At 49.8% G+C, this 20,881-nt stretch overlaps 1 protein-coding gene across 1 annotated transcript; it reads right to left on the bottom strand.

Moving 5' to 3' along the window:
* Window positions 1-191: 191 nt before the first annotated feature.
* Window positions 192-20,553, bottom strand: copa (COPI coat complex subunit alpha). The gene is made up of 29 exons (XM_061254036.1): window positions 20,245-20,553; window positions 19,618-19,731; window positions 19,325-19,398; window positions 18,850-18,930; window positions 18,106-18,182; window positions 16,695-16,804; window positions 14,258-14,367; window positions 13,676-13,775; window positions 13,081-13,299; window positions 12,370-12,520; window positions 12,030-12,096; window positions 11,792-11,867; window positions 11,508-11,590; window positions 10,936-11,161; window positions 10,337-10,475; window positions 8,738-8,900; window positions 8,186-8,332; window positions 7,498-7,687; window positions 7,026-7,121; window positions 5,896-5,984; window positions 5,673-5,796; window positions 4,997-5,086; window positions 4,738-4,835; window positions 4,436-4,582; window positions 3,563-3,886; window positions 2,573-2,683; window positions 1,358-1,519; window positions 1,044-1,238; window positions 192-557 (listed from the first exon to the last, which is right to left on the bottom strand). Exons 1-29 carry the CDS (start codon window positions 20,282-20,284, stop codon window positions 498-500), a joined length of 3,663 nt encoding a protein of 1,220 aa, XP_061110020.1. The 5' UTR covers window positions 20,285-20,553; the 3' UTR covers window positions 192-497.
* Between the last annotated feature and the right edge of the window lie 328 nt (window positions 20,554-20,881).

Genomic DNA, 20,881 nt, shown 5'->3' with positions numbered 1-20,881 from the left:
TCGTCAAGCACCACGAGGAAAACGGGCGGAGTTACAAACCTTCAGCTTGTGACTTGCCAAGGTTTTAAGTTTTCATTTTCAGAAAGTGAGCCATTTATTTAGACTGCAACGGACCGATGGAGACCACGGCCAGGGTACAGCGGTGGACGGTGGGCTAGAGAAGGCCGGATGAAACACACCGGACACACGGGCGCGGGGACAGCTTTGCTTTTATTGGCTTTCTCAGCAGCAGTACAGGGAGAGCGCTGGCTCACTCTGCAGGTACATCAATGCGCAAAAGGGCGGTTTAAGCAGTTTTAACAGACAATCGTACATTTACACAGTAGTGAAGATTCGGCATTGTGGCTAAATACAGACTGGTTAACTGGAAATAGGTTCAAAGTTCCACAATGGTTATACAATGTTTGCATTAGATTCTATAAGAGACACGGATATTTGTTTTTTTTAATTTTCCGTAACTTCCTCCTTCCGAGTCCTCTAGTGCCCCCCCCCCGTCACTAGCGGAACTGCAGGGGGCTGACACGCAGGCCAATGACATCCTTCCCAATCTCTGTCACCTGGGGGAGGAATGGAGAGAGAGAGAGATAGGGGGGTCAAAAGAATACATTTCCAAGACAAAATGAGTTGATGAAGCATGCAGATGTGCCTGTCTAAGTGTGAGTGTGTGTGTGTGTGTGTGTGTGTGTGTGTGTGGTGGGTGCTGTGAGTGTGTGCTGTGTGTGATCCATGTGTGCCTGTGTGAGTGTGTGAAACAAGTGCGTAACAGAAGTCTGGTTCATACGTGGCGGGCATGTAACAGTAGGCTGGTCGCTATGCAACAAGTGCGTAACGGAAGTGTGGTTCATACGCGGCGGGCATGTAACAGTAGGCTGGTCGCTATGCAACAAGTGCGTAACGGAAGTCTGGTTCATACGCGGCGGGCATGTAACAGTAGGCTGGTCGCTATGCAACAAGTGCGTAACGGAAGTCTGGTTCATATGTGGTGGGTGTGTAACAGTAGGCTGGTCGCTAAGCGACGAGTGTGTAACAGTGCCGGCTCTCACCTGGGTGACGCGGCACACCTGTCCTTTGTAGGTGGGGCAGTAGCAGGCCCCGGACAGAGGGCACTTCTCTACAGGCCGTCCGCGGTACAGGGGGGTGAAAGAGGCGGCGCACAGGTCAAAGGGATTGTGGGGGTCGTAGTTCAGCTGGTGGGCATCGGTCAGGGTCTTCTCGCAGGCAGCCAGAATTTTCCGTGTCTGAGAGGGAGGGAGAGAGGGAGAGGGAAAGAGAGAAGCAAGTGAGAAGGGAGGAGAGGGGAGGGAATAGAACACTCACACACGCGCGTTACCTGTTGTGCCACACACACACACGTTACCTGCTGTGCCACCTCTGGTTTGGGCCCCAGCTCCAGCAGACGGCGGGCGAAGCCGGCGGCCGTTTTGAAGTTGCGGAGCTTGAAGAAGAGGTTGAGCGCCGTGCGCAGCACCAGCACCATGTGCACCGGCTGCAGGCTGCAGTGAGTGAAGTACGCCGCCATCTTGGAGAGAGAGAGAACACACACTGACCGTCTGTTTCACAGCATGAACACACACTGACTGTCTGTTTCACAGTATAAACACACACACTGACCGTCTGTTTCACAGTATAAACACACTCACTGACCGTCTGTTTCACAGTATAAACACACACTGACCGTCTGTTTCACAGTATAAACACACACTGACCGTCTGTTTCACAGTATAAACACACACTGACCGTCTGTTTCACAGTATAAACACACACTGACCGTCTGTTTCACAGTATAAACACACACTGACCGTCTGTTTCACAGTATAAACACACACTGACCGTCTGTTTCACAGTATAAACACACACCGACCGTCTGTTTCACAGCATGAACACACACTGACCGTCTGTTTCACAGTATAAACACACACTGACCGTCTGTTTCACAGCATGAACACACACACTGACCGTCTGTTTCACACTATAAACACACACACTGACCGTCTGTTTCACAGTATAAACACACACCGACCGTCTGTTTCACAGCATGAACACACACACTGACCGTCTGTTTCACAGTATAAACACACACTGACCGTCTGTTTCACAGCATGAACACACACTGACCGTCTGTTTCACAGTATAAACACACACTGACCGTCTGTTTCACAGCATGAACACACACACTGACCGTCTGTTTCACAGTATAAACACACACACTGACCGTCTGCTTTACAGTATAAACACACACACTGACCGTCTGCTTTACAGTATAAACACACACTGACCGTCTGTTCCACAGCACTGAGAGAATGTACACTGACCCTCTTGTTTCACAGCATAAACACACTCACTGACCATCTGTTTCACAGTACAAACACACGCTCACCGTCTGTGTACGTAAAAGCACACTCGTAGTTTCAGAGCACAAACACACTAAGTGACTGTTCCAGTGCACAGAGCCGTTGCTCTCAGAAAAGCATCAATTCTGTTAACTGAGTATGGTGCAGAGGGATAAAGAGGAGGATGGAGAGAAGGATAAAGAGGAGGATGGAGAGAGGGATAAAGAAGCAGAGGTATGTACCTCACACAGTCTCTTCTGCTGATCCAGGGTGTCCTTGGGCAGTTTCTTCCTTTCCGTTTCCATGGTGAGACCCACGATGTACTCCCTGCAGATCGTGATCAGCTGCTGGGCCTGGAAACCAACACAGTGACATCAACACTCGTACACTCTCTCACTGACTATTGAGGATGGTAAATGGCAGGCATTTGTAGGACTTTGTAGTTTCCTCCTCCCATACGGCAAAGAATCTTGGGGCGACTCTTGATAACGGCCTCACCCTGGCTCCTCAAGTATCCTCCACTGCCAGAACCTGCAGGTTCTTCCTGTACAATATACGCCATATCCGTCATCTCCTGACGGAGAAAGCCACCCAGCTCCTAGTCCAGTTGCTTGTCATTTCCCGCCTGGATTACTGCAACTCCCTCCTAGCCGGTCTCCCAGCTTGTGCCATCAAGCCCCTCCAGCTGGTCCAGAATGCTGCAGCCCACCTGATCACCAGTCAGCCCAGGTCGGCTCATGTCACCCCGCTCCTCATTGGCCTCCACTGCCTTCCTATTGCTGCACGCATCTGATTCAAGGCCCTAGTGTTGGCATTTCAGGCTGCTAAGGGGACTGCCCCACCTTACATACAATCCTTAATCACTCCCTACTCCCCAGCTAGACAGCTCCGGTCTGCCAGCTCCGGTCTGCCAGCTCCGGTCGCCTTATGGTTCCCTCTCTACGTGCACCTGGCGGTCGAGCTGCACGTTCACGCCTGTTTTCCGTTCTGGTTCCTCAGTGGTGGAATGACTTGCCTACCACTGTCAGGACGGTCAGATCCCATCATAGCACTTATGATGACTGTATGTTTAGAACAGCACTTCACTTCATATTTTACTAGTTATGGATGTGTTAACTTGTGGAAGAACCTATGCACACGGAAGTCGTTTCGGATTAAAAGCGTCTGCCAAATTGACTAAAATGTAAACGTGAAATGTACACACCCCCCCGTACACACACACCCGTACACACCTCGGCGATCTCCTGCTTGTTGTCGACGACGAGCAGCGGCACGGAGAGCAGGATGGCGCGGAAGCGCTCCACGGCGTCCTCGAAGCGCCCGGCGGTGGTCAGCTGGTAGCACTGCTGCAGCCGGGCGATGAGGTCGGCGAGGCGCAGGCCCACGGCGGGCAGGCCCTGCTTGGCCCCCGCCTCCTTCCAGTTGCGCTGCGGGTGCCCGCGCAGGCAGGGCAGCGAGGGCAGGCCCAGGTAGCAGGTGCGCCCCCTGGAGAACGTCTGCTGGAACAGCGGCTTGTAGGCCCCGAACTGCACCACCCCCACCTGGTCGTGCAGGAGCTGCATCGCGCACACGCGCGCACACACACACACACACACACACACCGGTTAGAACGTGTGTCACCGTGTGCCTGTGAGACTGTGTGTTTGTGAGAGGGGAAAGTGTGAGTGTGAATGTGTGTGATTGAGAGTGTGCGATCATCCTCATTGTGAGAGTGTGAGTGTGCGATTGTGTGAGTGCGATTACCCTCATTGTGAGTGTGAGTGTGTGAGTGCGATTACCCTCATTGTGAGTGTGTGTGTGTGTGTGTGTGTGTGTGTGTGTGTGAGTGTGAGTGTGAGAGTGAGTGTGATTACCCTCATTGTGAGTGTGTGTGTGATTACCCTCATTGTGAGTGTGTGAGTGTGATTACCCTCATTGTGAGTGTGTGAGTGTGATTACCCTCATTGTGAGTGTGTGTGTGTGTGTGATTACCCTCATTGTGAGTGTGAGTGTGTGTGTGTGATTACCCTCATTGTGAGTGTGAGAGTGATTACCCTCATTGTGAGTGTGAGTGTGTGAGTGTGATTACCCTCATTGTGAGTGTGAGTGTGTGTGAGTGTGATTACCCTCATTGCAGTCTCGAAGGATCCAGCCAGCAGGTGATCCACAGCGAGCTGAGAGTTGTTGCACCACATCTGGGCGGGGCTTATACCCTTTGTGGGCGGAACAAAGAAGCCGTCCTCAGCCCCGCCTCCAGCACCAGCTGGCAGCTCCTATTGGTGGAGAGGAGAAGGACTCTTCAGACACATGACACGTGAGAGGAGCTGAGCACATTATCCAGAATGGAATTTATGAATAATTAATACCCATATGATTCAGAGATTATTATTATTATTTATTAAAGGAGTTATGAATATGCATCTCTCACCAGCTCTGGAGGCAGATCCAAGTCCTCCTCAACTTCCCAGCCGCCTCCGTCCTCTTTCCCTCCATCGTCCACCACTTCCTGCGCATCCATGAACCCGTCTGAGAGAGAGAGTGAGAGAGTGTGAGAGTGAGGGGGAGAGTGAGAGACAAAGTGAGAGTGATTGTGAGCATGAAAGTGTGAGAGAGGGAGAATGACAAGAGGATCACAGGGCAGACAATAGCAGTCTCTGTGGGGCAGGCAGACAGACGGACGGACTCACCTTCATCCAGCTGCAGCTCTGCATCCTCACCCCAGCCCTCCCCTCCGGGAGCGTCCATGTCCAAATCTGCAGCCATCTGTCCTGCTTTACCTGCACACACAGCGGAGATTACACACCTGTACACACACACCTCAGGATTACACACCTGTACACACACACACCTGAGATTACACACCTGTACACACACACACACACACACACACACTCACACACACACACACACACACACCTGAGATTACACACCTGTACACACACACACACACACACACACACACCTGGGATTACACACCTGTACACACACACACCTGAGATTACACACCTGTACACACACACACACACACACCTGAGATTACACACCTGTACACACACACACCTGAGATTACACGCCTGTACACACACACACCTGAGATTACACACCTATACACACACACACACACACACACACACACACACCTGGGATTACACACCTGTATACACACAGACCTGAGATTACACACCTGTACACACACACACACCTGAGATTACACTCCTGTACACAAACATTGCACAGTTTTCCCTGTTAGCAGAGACAGGACAAGGGCTATGACAGTGGCAGGGTTAGGACAGACTGGGGCAGGGTTAGGGTTAGGACAGACTGGGGCAGGTCTTAGGACAGACAGGGTTAGGGGCGTCTCACCCTTGGCAGCGATAGCTCCCTCGAAGAAGCCCTTGGAGACGGTGAGCAGGGGCCAGTTGGTGTCCAGGGGGTTGATGGGAGGGGGCGGCTGCAGCAGCTGCGCCTCGGGGTCGATGTCCGGCACCTGGGGGACGGGGGCGTGGTTTACGCAAAATGAGCCACGCGCTCCGACCAATCACACGCGGGGGGCGGGGCGGAGCGTCGGCGCGCTCATCGGACTCACCGTCTCTTTCTCGGGGTCAAAGGTCTCCTTCAGCGCCTCCGCTTCCTCGTCCATCCCGTGAGTGGCAGCGGTCAGATACGCCAGGGACTCTGCATGAACGCACACGCTCGGTTAACATGCACGAGCAGGGACTCTATATAAGTTGAAATTGTACTTCCCTTCAGCGAACTTATCCCTGGTTATGGGTATGCACTTTGTTGTACGTCGCTCTGGATAAGAGCGTCTGCCAAATGCCAATAATGTAATGTAAACGCAAACACACGCTCAGTTAACATGGACTAGCAGGGACTCTATAAACGCACAAGCATGCAGAGTTAACATGCACTAGCAGGGACTCTATATGAACACACACGCAAGCTCAGTTAACATGGACTAGCAGGGACTTTACATTACACACACAATTAACTTGCACTAGAGCTATAGTGAAGTCACATCTATACTCGCTGGACTGGCACTGCTGTTCGTATTGATCATATAAAAGTGGGATACTCACTGGACTGGCACTGCTGTTCGTATTGATCATATAAAAGTGGGATACTCACTGGACTGGCACTGCTGTTCGTATTGATCATATAAAAGTGGGATACTCACTGGACTGGCACTGCTGTTTGTATTGATCATATAAAAGTGGGATACTCACTGGACTGGCACTGCTGTTTGTATTGATCATATAAAAGTGGGATACTCACTGGACTGGCACTGCTGTTCGTATTGATCACATAAAAGTGGGATACTCACTGGACTGGCACTGCTGTTTGTATTGATCATATAAAAGTGGGATACTCACTGGACTGGCACTGCTGTTTGTATTGATCATATAAAAGTGGGATACTCACTGGACTGGCACTGCTGTTCGTATTGATCATATAAAAGTGGGATACTCACTGGACTGGCACTGCTGTTTGTATTGATCATATAAAAGTGGGATACTCACTGGACTGGCACTGCTGTTCGTATTGATCATATAAAAGTGGGATACTCACTGGACTGGCACTGCTGTTCGTATTGATCATATAAAAGTGGGATACTCACTGGACTGGCACTGCTGTTCGTATTGATCATATAAAAGTGGGATACTCACTGGACTGGCACTGCTGTTCGTATTGATCATATAAAAGTGGGATACTCACTCTGGCCGCAGCTCTTCAGAATTCGGACTCTCTCACTGACGTCTCCCAAGTACAGAGCGCCCTGGTAGTGACCACTCATATCCTTCCTGATCTCAGCTGTAAAACACACACTGCTGTTACACGCACACACTGCTGTTACACACACACACACACACACACACACACTGCTGTTACACACACACACTGCTGTTATACACACACACACACACACACACACTGCTGTTATACACACACACACACACACACACACACACACACTGCTGTTACACACACACACACACACACACACACACACACACACACACACACACAGAGTTACCACTCGTAACCTCCCTGAACTCATCCGTTATGTATGGATGAGTTCTGTTACACACACTGCTGTTACACACACGCACACACTGCTGTTACACACACACACACACACACTGCTGTTACACACACACACACACACTGCTGTTACACACACACACACCTATTTTCATCATCTTGCGCAGCTTGGCCAGGTTGCCGGTGATGAGGTAGAGGAAGGTGAGCTTGTCGAAGTTCTTGGTTCTCTGGTAGCACATCTCCACCACCTGGTGGTGACCCTGCAGAAGTGCAGCCTCGCCCAGCCGCTCCCAGCAGCCCCGCTCATCCAGGGCCTTCGCTGCCTCCAGCGCCACCTGCAGACAGGGAGGACACCTCACACTCAGCCACTTCACACACACTTACACAGATCTTTTTCTCTCTTGTATAAAGTCCACTCATACAGCTGGACACTGAAGCGATTCAGGTTCACTACCTTTCTCTAGAGTGCCTCACCGTGGAATCGAGCCCATTGTTACAACCAGGGTCAAATAAATAATCGTCAAGGATTCAATACTTCTTTTTCTGTGCTCGATTCATCCTCCCTGGTGCAATTCAGCCAACCACGATGACCAGAAGGTGGGGTTTGCACTGAGAGTATTTCACAGGTTCCATTACACCAGACAACTTCAGTAAGGTTGTCTGGTTCAAGTTCAAAATACCCAACCATTGCCCCTGAAAGTATACACACCATACACACTTGTTTCTGAAGACTTTAGTTACATACTCTGACAAATATCAGTTAATCTCTCACTCCCTAGCTCTGTTTAAAGACATTGCCTACACATGCCGGCAAATGCCACACACACACGCACCTCGATGTTGCCGCACTCCAGGGCCAGACTGAATCGCGTCTTCTCGTCTTTGACGAAGTGCAGAGCCACCTCAGGGTAGCCCTTTTTCTGCAGGTAGGCGATGATGGACTGGCCTACCAGCTTGGCATTCCGCACCATGTGCAGCACCTGGAGGGCAGGTCACAGGTCAGGGGTCACAGGTCAATCACACGCCTGGGCAAGGGGTGACCAAGTGGCCGAACCTTCTTTTGTTGCGGTTGGCTCCAATTACAGGTCATTCAGTGTTACAACGTAAAGTCAATGGTACAACTGTGGTCAAAATACAAAGTCAATCATTTTTTTCCTGCAGAATAAATTGTAGTCGGTGTTGTTTTTCTTCATCGAAGGGCTCTCCGATTTTCTTTAGGCTATTGTGTTATCGGACAATACATTGTGGATGAATCACTCTCTCTCACGCTTAGTGGAGGAGTTTTCACAAGCCTGTGGATAGAGAGCGGGTGACGTAACAGGCACTAGGTCCATATTTTCCTCCAGTCGGTGAGACCCACAGACCGAGCCAGCGGGAGGACTCACCTCCTCGTACTTGCGGTTGACCAGGGCCAGTTTGAAGCGGTACTCGGTGGGGTCGATGGTCAGCACGCGGGGCCTGCACTCCCGGTCCAGGCAGTACACGCTGTTCCCCCGAACCCGCGTCACGTAGATGGGCAGGTCCAGAGTCCGGATTATACCATGATCTCTGCGGGAGGGGGGGGGATAGGGTTATAACCATGAGCTCTACAGGAGGGGGGGGATAGGGTTATAACCATGAGCTCTACAGGAGGGGGGGGATAGAAGATTATACCATGAGCTCTACAGGAGGGGGGGATAGAAGATTATACCATGAACTCTACAGGAGGGGGTTGTAGAGGATTATACCATGAACTCTACAGGAGGGTGTTGTTGAGGATTATACCATGAACTCTACAGGAGGGGGGGATAGAAGATTATACCATGAGCTCTGCGGGAGGGGGAGAATAGGGTTATAACCATGAGCTCTACAGGAGGGGGGGGATAGAAGATTATACCATGAGCTCTACAGGAGGGGGTTGTAGAGGATTATACCATGAACTCTACAGGAGGGGGAGAATAGGGTTATAACCATGAGCTCTACAGGAGGGGGGGATAGAAGATTATACCATGAACTCTACAGGAGGGGGTTGTAGAGGATTATACCATGAACTCTACAGGAGGGGGTTGTAGAGGATTATACCATGAGCTCTACAGGAGGGGGATAGAGGATTATACCATTATCTCTACTGGAGGAAGGGGCAGGGCTATACCAATATTACAGTATAAAGCCAAACAACGATCGTTGCAGGGGCGTATTTGACGTGGTTGGAGGTGGTGTAGATGCAGTATTTACCCAGAGGTCAGGGCGTATTTGACGTGGTTGGAGGTGGTGTAAATGCAGTATTTACCCAGAGGTCAGGGCGTATTTGATGTGGTTGGAGGTGGTGTAGATGCAGTATTTACCCAGAGGTCAGGGCGTATTTGATGTGGTTGGAGGTGGTGTAGATGCAGTATTTACCCAGAGGTCAGGGCGTATTTGACGTGGTTGGAGGTGGTGTAGATGCAGTATTTACCCAGAGGTCAGGGCGTATTTGACGTGGTTGGAGGTGGTGTAGATGCAGTATTTACCCAGAGGTCAGGGCGTATTTGACGTGGTTGGAGGTGGTGTAGATGCAGTATTTACCCAGAGGTCAGGGCGTATTTGATGTGGTTGGAGGTGGTGTAGATGCAGTATTTACCCAGAGGTCAGGGCGTATTTGACGTGGTTGGAGGTGGTGTAGATGCAGTATTTACCCAGAGGTCAGGGCGTATTTGATGTGGTTGGAGGTGGTGTAGATGCAGTATTTACCCAGAGGTCAGGGCGTATTTGACGTGGTTGGAGGTGGTGTAGATGCAGTATTTACCCAGAGGTCAGGGCGTATTTGATGTGGTTGGAGGTGGTGTAGATGCAGTATTTACCCAGAGGTCAGGGCGTATTTGACGTGGTTGGAGGTGGTGTAGATGCAGTATTTACCCAGAGGTCAGGGCGTATTTGATGTGGTTGGAGGTGGTGTAGATGCAGTATTTACCCAGAGGTCAGGGCGTATTTGACGTGGTTGGAGGTGGTGTAGACGCCGTATTTACCCAGAGGTCAGGGCGTATTTGATGTGGTTGGAGGTGGTGTAGATGAACACCCCGCTCTCGTCCCACGCTCCGCTCTTGACGCGGATGTTCTCGTGGATGTTGCACAGGCTCTCCAGCTTCCTGTTGCAGATCATGATGGCTGTGACAGGGAAGGCGAGGGACACAGTGAGCGAGAGGGGTAGGAGAGAGCAGAATCACACGCACAGACAGACAGACAGACAGACAGACAGACAGACAGACAGACAGACAGACAGACAGACAGACAGACAGACAGACTTTGCTGATGGTTCTATCCAAAGTGACTTACTTAATGTGACTAAGAAAGGGACAATCCCCCCTTGACCAATGTGGAGTTAAGGGCATTATTATAGTGGCCACTGGGGCTTGAATCACCAATCTTCCAGGTCAATAGGTTATAGGTTGCCCCACCCACACCCACACACACACAGTTAAACATACTCACAACACTGTTAAACGGACATGATTAGAGACACACACACACACACACACGCTGTGAAATGGACAGGATTAGACACACAGATACACACACACACGCTGTCAAACTGACAGGAGTGGACCGACGCGGTGGGGTGCAGTACCGTGCTTGGCCAGCAGGGCGACGTGGCTGGTGTCGGCGGACCACACCACGTACTTGACCTTGGAGATCTTGACGGTGGCGAGGGAGCGCTTCTGCTGCACGTCGAACAGCGTGACGCCGTCCGCGTCCCGCAGCAGCAGGGAGCCCGTGCCGGCGTAGAAGATCTCCTCACAGCTCGGCACCGACACCTTCTTCACAATCTCGTTCTTCAGGTTCTTTATCAGCAGCTACAGGGCGGCAACAACAACATCACCATCATCATCATCATCATCATCATCATCATCACGCACACACACACACACCTTTCAGGTTCTTTATCAGCAGCTACAGGGCAACAACAACAACATCATCATCATCACCATCATCATGCACACACACACACACACCTTTCAGGTTTTATATAAGCACCTACAGGGCAACAGCAACAACAACATCACACACGCACTCACTCACTCACACAGATGCACAGACAAACACACCGACAGACTCAGACACTCAGACACTCAGACACTCAGACACTCAGACACTCAGACACTCAGACACTCAGACACTCAGACACTCAGACATACGTACAGAGTGCATGCGGTCCAGCACGGCGAAGCGGTTCCGGGCGACCCAGACAGCGGTCAGACCAGAGGAGCGTTTCCCTTCCGGAGCTGTGGAGAGAGGAGCACGAGTGAGACCAGAGACGGGGACAGAGGGGCGGCTTCAGCCAAATATACAAACATAAATACAGAACTCAGGGCGGCCTGTAACGTAGTGGTTAAGGTAATGAGAGAGAGAGAGAGAGAGAGAGGGAGGGAGGGAGAGGGAGAGGGAGGGAGAGAGACGAGAAGGGAAGGGAAGGAGAGAGTTACCATCAGGATTCTGGGAGTCGCTGTCCCGGGGGATGGAATAGAGGTCGTAGGTGCTGTTCTCCAGGTTTGTCGCCCTCTGCAGGAGAGGAGGTGTTACTGCACACAGACACCACAGGACCGGGGCAGCACACGGGCGTGCACGTGTATATGAATGAGTACGAATGAGAGTGACGGTGTGTGTGTGTGTGTGTGTGTGTGTGTGTGTGTGTGTGTGTGTGTGTGTACGGGAGAGACTTACAGTGCAGAGCAGAACTGCATTCTCTGCTGGGTTGTAGGACATGCTGAACACTGGGAATTTAGATCCGCTAGAAGAGAAAACGCACACCTTTACACCCTGTACTTTATCCCTCAGACAGGCAGGCAGACAGACACACGCACTCACGCACGCACACACGCACACACGCACACACGCACACACGCACACACGCACACACGCACACACGCACAGACACACACAGACACACACAGACACACACAGACACACACAGACACACACAGACACACACAGACACACACAGACACACACAGACACACACAGACACACACAGACACACACAGACACACAGACACACACACACCTGCGCAGCTGCATGACGGCAGTGTCCTTGCTGCTGTGGAAGTCGAGCTGCCGCAGGAAACGCTCTTTGACATAGTAGAGCATGTTCCCATACACGGCGTACGCCGGGCGCTCACGCTCCAACTTAAACACCAGCATCCCGCTGTCATGCCCTGAGAGAGGGAGAGGGAGGGAGGGGGAGAGGGGGAGAGAGAGAGGGAGAGAGGGAGAGAGGGAGAGAGGGAGAGAGAGGGAGAGAGAGATCTTTTCACTTTGTCCAAAAAAAAGGAATCCACACTCCCAAGACACAAACGTATGAAACGTTTCAAGGGGAGATGATGATATCACATGAAGTTTAAGTAATTTATATAATCATGGAAACCTACCAACATCAGGCATCAAGTAGGACAATTGGGACATGTTTACTATGTTCTTTTTTTCCCCCCTCATTGTTTTATTAACCTTATGTAGTTCATTAAGCCTCCAAGGTTAAGAACGTTAACTATATACAACACCGTTTATTATAATACTGGCATTTCTTTGTCTGTCCTTTGTAGGTAGGAGTGGAGTACTGGTGTGTGTCTGTGTGTGTGTGTGTGTGCGTGTGCATGTGTGCATGTGTATGGTGCCCCGCCCAGGTAAATGGCCTCCGTTTGTGTGCAGGAGTGTATCTGGCGCACACAGGTAAACACTGAGGTCGAGGTTGTGTCGTGTTTCCGCAGGTGGTTCTCACCTGCAGCGAACAGGTTGAGGTTGGGGTGCGCTCCCAGCACCCAGAAGCGGTCGTGGTCGCGGCGGAAGGTCTGCACGCCCGTGCGTTTGGACATGTCCCACACGCGGATGCTCTTGTCCTCCGAGTTGGACAGGATGAGCTCCTGCCGCGGGTGGAACACGGCGCAGGAGACGTTGTTGTAGTGCCCCCTGCAGGTGTCCAGCTCCCACGCCTTCGACTCTATACACAGACACAGACACACAGACACAGACACAGACACAGACAGAGACAGAGACAGAGACAGAGACAGAGACAGAGACAGAGACAGAGACAGAGACAGAGACACATAGACAGACAGACACATAGACAGACACAGAGACAGACACAGACACAGACACAGACACAGACACAGACATGTCAGGGTGGAAACAATATGCCTGGTACATCACCCACTGACTATCCCCATGGGCTTGTGAAAAGCATGTTAACCGGCGCTGCCGTGTTGTACAATTTGGAGCAGAGAAAGAGAGATGATTGGCTGAGAGCGCAGAGAAAGAGAGATGATTGGCTGAGAGAGCAGAGAAAGAGAGATGATTGGCTGGGAGCTCAGACTCACCGTTCATCCTCCAGATCTTGACCTGTCGGTCGTCAGCTCCAGACACGATGAGGGGCATGCTGGGATGGAAGGCGGCCCAGTTGACTCCGCGGTCATGACCCTGAGAGGGGTCACACAGGGTCATCAATCCTGCAGTCCCCACCTTTCACCATTCATTCCCTCCCTCTCCCGTATTCAAATTTAGATATGCGCTACTGCAGGGGTAACCAGCCCTGTGCCTGGAGATCTACCATCCTGTAGGTTCACTCCAACCCTAATTTGGCACACCTGATTCTACCAATTAGCAGCTCAATGACATCTCTAGTGGCTGACTGAGGTGCGCTTTGTTAGGGTTGGAGAGACAATATCCAGGAACAGGGTAGGGCAGCCCTGCTCTACTGGCCTGATCCCATAACAGGCAGAGCAATAATCAATATAACACTTTAATTAACAGGAAAAATTATCCACTAAAAATATTAGTTTGAAATATAGAATCCTAGTCAGCTTTACCATTTTAAAAGAACAGTTCAGTTATGATTATTCCACTGGGGGAAAAACATCTGCCTCTCACTCTCTCACGCGCTCTCTCTCTCACTCTCTCACCTCCAGAACGTGTTTCACCACGGCGTCCGACGCTCCAAACAAGTCAACTCCCGAGATTCCTCGCACTTCCGTTTCCATAGTGCCCGGGGACAGGTTTTTCTTCCGCAAACCTGGAACCAAAAGTCACCGCACACCGCAGAGGGGGAACCAAATACAGGTTACACATACACACATGCTGCAAGGGAAAACCACATATTACACACGCACACACGCAGGCGCACACACACACAGGCTAGAGCGGGGGAACCAAATAAATGTTACACAAAGTCACTTTGGGCACAGAGAAATGTATTCTGAAATAACACAAACACAGAAACACACAATGTTCCCTTCTTGCTCCTGACCTGAATCCAGTCATCAGCATCATTAACCTCATTCCCCCGTACTAATCAATCACACGTGCACCAGAAACTGAATGACCGGAAGTCACAGAATGATTGGGTCACAGAAAGTCAGAGTGATCGGTATCAGACCTGGGTCAAATACGTCATTGTTTCGGATTCAAATACTTTTCTACATTTTACTGAGCATATGGGAACCAATGAATTGCTCTCAAAAAGTGCAAACCCCACCTTCTGGTCCTCTTGGTTGGCTCAATTGACAAGGCAAGAACAAATCAAGCACAGAAAAGTATCCAAAACAATTGCGTACTTGACCCAGGTCTGATCCGCATACAAGAAATCCACAGAGTGATTGGGTTACAGGAAGTGTGGTTGATCAGCACACAGGAAGCCAGAGGTCAGTAATCTGAGATGAGATGATCTGGACTCAGAACAAGACGCAGTCCGAGAGAGAACATGTGCGTGACTGTGTCAGTGTACACACACCAAACACAGCAAACTGTGCAGGGTCAGTGTACACACACACAGACACACACACACACACACACACACAGTGAGCGCACAGCTACCTGTGTGCAGGTGTGGATGTCTCTGGAGGGGCATGGGAAAGGGGGGTTGGACGGGACAGGAGGGGGACTGGGGAGTGATCAGTTCTGATGGGGGACTGAGTGGCAGGAGTGAGTATTTGGAAGAGTCCATGCGTGCGCTAGGTTACAGGGGTGATTATCTGGAAGAGTCCATGCGTGTGCTAGGTCACAGGGGTGGTTATCTGGAAGATTCCATAGGTGTGACAGGTTACAGGGGTGAGTATTTGGAAGAGTCCATACGTGTGAGAGGTTACAGGGGTCAGTATTTTTTGGAGTGCTCATGCTTGCGTTAGAAGTCTCTACCTTGCTACACCATGGCCTTCTGTGAGATTACTGATGCAAAAGTGTGTTAGGAACATCGATTTACAGATAAGTGGAGAATGTTGAGACATTATTAGGGTGTGACAGGAAATCGAATTAAACAGATTAATCCATGCGAGAGGTGGGGATATTGCCTGTTGATTAGGGTGTAAGATTATTATTATTATTAATATTATTATTATTATTATTATTATTATGTAGGTTTATGTGCAAGACTCCCCTGACACTGAAAAAAACTGGGGACCTTTATTCCATGTTTATTCATGTCAATCGTGAAGCATTAAAATGTAAGCTTGCGTGTTTGTCTGTCACTGCAGTTAAACATACAGTACAAGGCCCCCCACACGTGTGTGTGTGTGTGTGTGTATGTGTGTGTGTGTGTGTGTGTGTGTGTGTGTGTGTGTACGTGTGTGTGTGTGTACGTGTGTGTGTGTGTACGTGTGTGTGTGTACGTGTGTGTGTGTGTACGTGTGTGTGCCGCCGTGCAACACTGCTGGATATACAGACCAACACATGCTGTATAGAGCAACATGCGGAATTGAAATGCATGCTTTCGGAGTTCTCGGATTTAGAGAAGGGTTAGCAGAGGACGGACAGACAGACAGACAGACAGACAGACAAAACCAGGAGCGAGTTAGAACATGCAAAAACACACAAAACTCCATCTCCCAGAAACCCTCTGCAGATCCAATCGTTTCTGCACCTCGTGTCCTCTGCTCTCACACCTCAGCGTGTGTAACACTGACTACACCTACACTGCACAACCCTGGCTACTGTAAATCTCGACTAACTCAGTAACACTGGCTATAACTATTTAACACTGGTCATATCTACAATAACTATAACACTGGCTATATCCACCCTAGCTGTTTAACACTGGCTATCTCTACAATAACTATGCAACACATTAACTGTGTAACAGTGGTCATATCAACACTTGCTATATCTACACTGGTTATATCTACACTCACTCTGACACTCACTGCTAATACCTAGACGGCGTAAAAACTTAATGTCCCGTAAATGTCTTCCCCTCCAGGTTTCCGGGAGTGTAGAGTAGAGATGTGCCCACCATATAGAACCTCACGCTACAGAGGAGGGGGTACAGAAGAGCCCAGAGACCCAACCGCAACCCCCCCTCTCCCCACAGCCCCCTGCCCCACCCCACCCCCAGTCCCACGCCCTCACCAGAGATATCCCACACCCGCACAGTCTGATCCAGGCTGGCCGACACCACCAGGTCCTCAGAGGGATGGAACTGGGCGCACATCACGTAGTGATTGTGTCCCGTCAGCACGCTGGGGGGAGAGACGCAAACACGAACACGGCGTCAGTTACAGCGCTAACGCACGGAGCGCTAATCACGTCACAAATGCACAGCACGCTAATGCACAGAGCGCTAATGCACAGAGCGCTAATCTAATGCACAGAGCGCTAATCTAATGCACAGTGCGCTAATGCACGGAGCGCTAATCTAATGCACAGCATGCTAATGCACAGAGCGCTAATCTAATGCACAGTGCGCTAATGCACAGAGCGCTAATCTAATGCACAGCGCTAACATAATGCACCACGCGCTAATGCACAGAGCGCTAAACTAATGCACAGTGCACTAATGCACGGAGCGCTAATCTAATGCACAGTGCGCTAATGCACGGAACGCTAATCTAATGCACAGCATGCTAATGCACAGAGCGCTAATGTACGGAGCGCTAATCTAATGCACAGCATGCTAATGCACAGAGCGCTAATCTAATGCACAGTGCGCTAATGCACGGAGCGCTAATCTAATGCACAGAGCGCTAATCTAATGCACAGCGCTAACATAATGCACCACGCGCTAATGCACAGTGCGCTAATGCACAGAGTGCTAATCTAATGCACAGCATGCTAATGCACAGAGCGCTAACATAATGCACAGCGCGCTAATCTAATACACAGAGCGCTAATCTAATGCATGGAGCGCTAATCACGTCACAAATGCACAGCACGCTAATGCACAGAGCGCTAATGCATGGAGTGCTAATCTAATGCACAGTGCGCTAATGCACAGAGAGCTAATCTAATGCACAGAGCGCTAACATAATGCACCACGCGCTAATGCACAGAGCGCTAATCTAATGCACAGCATGCGAATGCACAGAGCTGATCCCAGCCGTTACCCTTTAAAGGTACAATAGGTAATTTCGGACTTCTAACAGTCAAGAGAGCAGCAACAAACACCTTCAAACCACAACACTGTTTATCCATCTCCCCCCCCCTCTCTGTAAACCCGCTGATTTTGAAACGCCAGTGTTTAAACCCGAATTTAAGGACTATAAACACAGGCAGAGGGTGAGTCAACATGTCAGGGAGCCTTTTTCAACGGCAGGAAGGGATTCACAATGGTCTCGTAACAATGTTTTAACACAAAAATCTTACCCATTGTACCTCTAAGAGTCCCAAACTGAATGTTGATGGAACAGGCGGAAGCCAAAAATGTCTTGAACTTTTGGTTTACTACAGGAGGTTTGTGGTAATGCTTGCAAATGAAAAACATTAGCATTACCCCCCCCCCCACAACACCACAACACCCCCCCCCTCCTCCATCCTCACTCACCACACACAGGTCCTGGACTGCCAGTTCCAGATACGGATGGTCTGATCATCAGAGGCACTCAAGATCCAGGGGTACTCCTAAAAAAGACAGACACAGAGACAAGAGGAGGAGTGAGAGAGAGACAGGAGGAGGAGTGAGAGAGAAAGAGAGAGAGAGAGCGAGGAGGGAGAGAGCGAGAGAACAGGAGAGACAGAGGAGGGCAGTATTCAGACATATGTATGCATCCATCCATCCATTATCTGAACCCGCTTATCCTGAACAGGGTCGCAGCAGGGGGGCTGGAGCCTATCCCAGCATAGATTGGGCGAAAGGCAGGAATACACCCTGGACAGGTCGCCAGTCCATCGCAGGACACACACACCATTCATTCACTCACACACTCATACCCACGGGCAATTTAGACTCTCCAATCAGCCTAACCTGCATGTCTTTGGACTGTGGGAGGAAACCGGAGTACCCAGAGGAAACCCACGCGAACACGGGGAGAACATGCAAACTCCGCACAGAGAGGCCCCGGCCGACCGGAATTCGAACCCAGGACCTCCTTGCTGTGAGGAGGCAGTGCTACCTACGCCCCCCAATATGTATGCATGCATACATACATACATATTTCCTTGTGTAAAAACTACCAGCCTGATGGAAATATCTGTACAACAGCCTAGGACCAGGCGCAGTAAGAGTCAGCGCAGGGAGTGCAGGCAGTGGGACTGAGGCAGAGCGACAGGAGAAGTGGGCGGGACTCACGTGGTGGAAGAAGGTGGTGCGGATGTAATCCAGGTGACCCAGCAGGGTGAAGAGGCAACGCCGCAGCTTGTAGTTCCACACCTGAGAGGGAGAAAACACACCTGTACCTCAGACACAGACCTGTACCTTATACACACACACACACACACACACACACCTGTACCTCACCTGCAGAACACACACCTGTATCTTTCCCACTGAACACACACACCTGTATCTTACACACACACACACACACACACACACCTATACCTCACCTGCAGAACACACACCTGTATCTTTCCCACTGAACACACACACCTGTATCTTACACACACACACACACACACACACACACACACACACACACACACACACACACCTTACCTTAAACACAGCAGACACACCTGTAGCTCATGCATTAGAATATATGCAGTTGTGGCACGTTCCATGAAGTGTGTGTGCTTGCAGTGCAGTAAGTACAGTGAGGTCTCACCTTGATCTTGTAGTCGTCTCCCCCAGAAACAAATAGCGGCTGCTGCTTATGGAAATCAATCCCTCGAACTGGGCCTGAAAAACCCCACACCGTCACATCAACACACGATACGAATTATGATAAAACATTAACAATAGCAAATAATATTATCACACTACATTCTAAGCACATCGACACACATCAAAAGAACACATATCATACCGACACATCGTCGTAAGTGCCACTGTTCATTTACTGTCAAAAGAGCAGTTTGGATAGTGTGTGTGTGTGTGTGTGTGTGTGTGTGTCATTACCATCGTGCTCATCAAACTTGTCGATCAGGGTGCACATGCGGTAGTCCCAGAGCTGGATAACTCCATTGTGCAGACTGGCCAGAATCCAGGGCCGTTTAGGGTGGAAGCTCAACCCTGAGTAAGAGTGAGAGAGGCAGTGCTAGAGACCTTCCATTATGGGAAAAAATGTAGCCTATTGCCTATGGCCACAATTACAATTATTCTAATTGAAGAGATTTTTATCTGACCATTCAAATACATTAGGAGTATAATCTCCCACAATGCAATTAATTGTGACCTGCCTGCAACAGCAACAACAAATAAAAATAAAAATAAACAACGGTATTCTAGCAAAAACGAGGCAGAAGAACACCAAGAAGAACATTTCCCTTTCGACTCATGTATGCCAGTGATCAAAAACAAAGTAACTTATAGCTAACGTTAGCAAAGATGTAGTAACTTTAACGTTAGCTATATCCACACAGCATCCTAGCTAGCAAGCTCATCTGACGTCAATCGAGCATAAAACATCATTCAAATACAACGAACAGCCCCAACTAATTATTATTAACAAAAAGTTCGGGATGTTATATAACAATAAACGTTAGAGAACCAGTAAGGGAGGAATGATATGTTTAGCAACCTTACCTTTCACACGGGCCGACTTCGTCTCAAATTTGGTCAACATCGTCCGCAGCCAATGGAAAGCTGTAGGATTGGAATGCCCGCTTATCTCCTAACACGTTATTGTTGTATAAAAATCTATATTATTTCGTTTCGCGAGGTTTTTCGTAAATTAAGCCCGTTTTACACCCTTCACTTCGCAGCTTGAGTTGGCAGTACGTACACTGCCTCTGCACTTCCTGGGGCAGTATCGCTGACACGTCACCCGCCGCAGCAGAGCCACTTCTTGTCGGGGAACAATAAAGTTTTCTAAGCAAATATGTCCACGCTGGAAGTAAAGATCCATCCATTTTAATTGGATGTTTTCACTTACCGGAACTCCGTACGTTCCATACTCCTACACATCTCAAATACCAACCGGAACTTCTTTGCCACCAAAGAAAAAAGGTGTAGACGACGTTAACTACATTGCACTGCCGTCATAGAAGATGACGTTACAATGTGGTGGCCATGTTGAGATGAGAAAGGGATGACTTTCCTACATTTTGTTTACCTTTGCGAAATCCAGATAATTGCTGTTGGTGTACACACGCGTTTATAATGATACGTTAGACGCTGTACAGTCCTTCCAAGACTTGTTTCACATTTACCACCATTTTAT

This window comes from Conger conger, chromosome 9 (genome assembly GCF_963514075.1).
Source record: "Conger conger chromosome 9, fConCon1.1, whole genome shotgun sequence".
Classification (NCBI taxonomy): Eukaryota; Metazoa; Chordata; class Actinopteri; order Anguilliformes; family Congridae; genus Conger; species Conger conger.
The sequence above is the reverse complement of the archived record's forward strand: the minus strand, read 5'-3'. Positions and strand labels throughout refer to the sequence as shown.

Coding starts and splice junctions, on each gene's coding strand:
- copa (XM_061254036.1), bottom strand. CDS start 20,284: ATGTTGACCAAATTTGAGACGAAGTCGGCCCGTGTGAAAG. Junction 18,931..19,324: donor GAGACGACTACAAGATCAAG/GTGAGACCTCAC, acceptor TCTCCCTCTCAG/GTGTGGAACTACAAGCTGCG. Junction 13,300..13,675: donor CAAGATCTGGAGGATGAACG/GTGAGTCTGAGC, acceptor GTCTGTGTATAG/AGTCGAAGGCGTGGGAGCTG.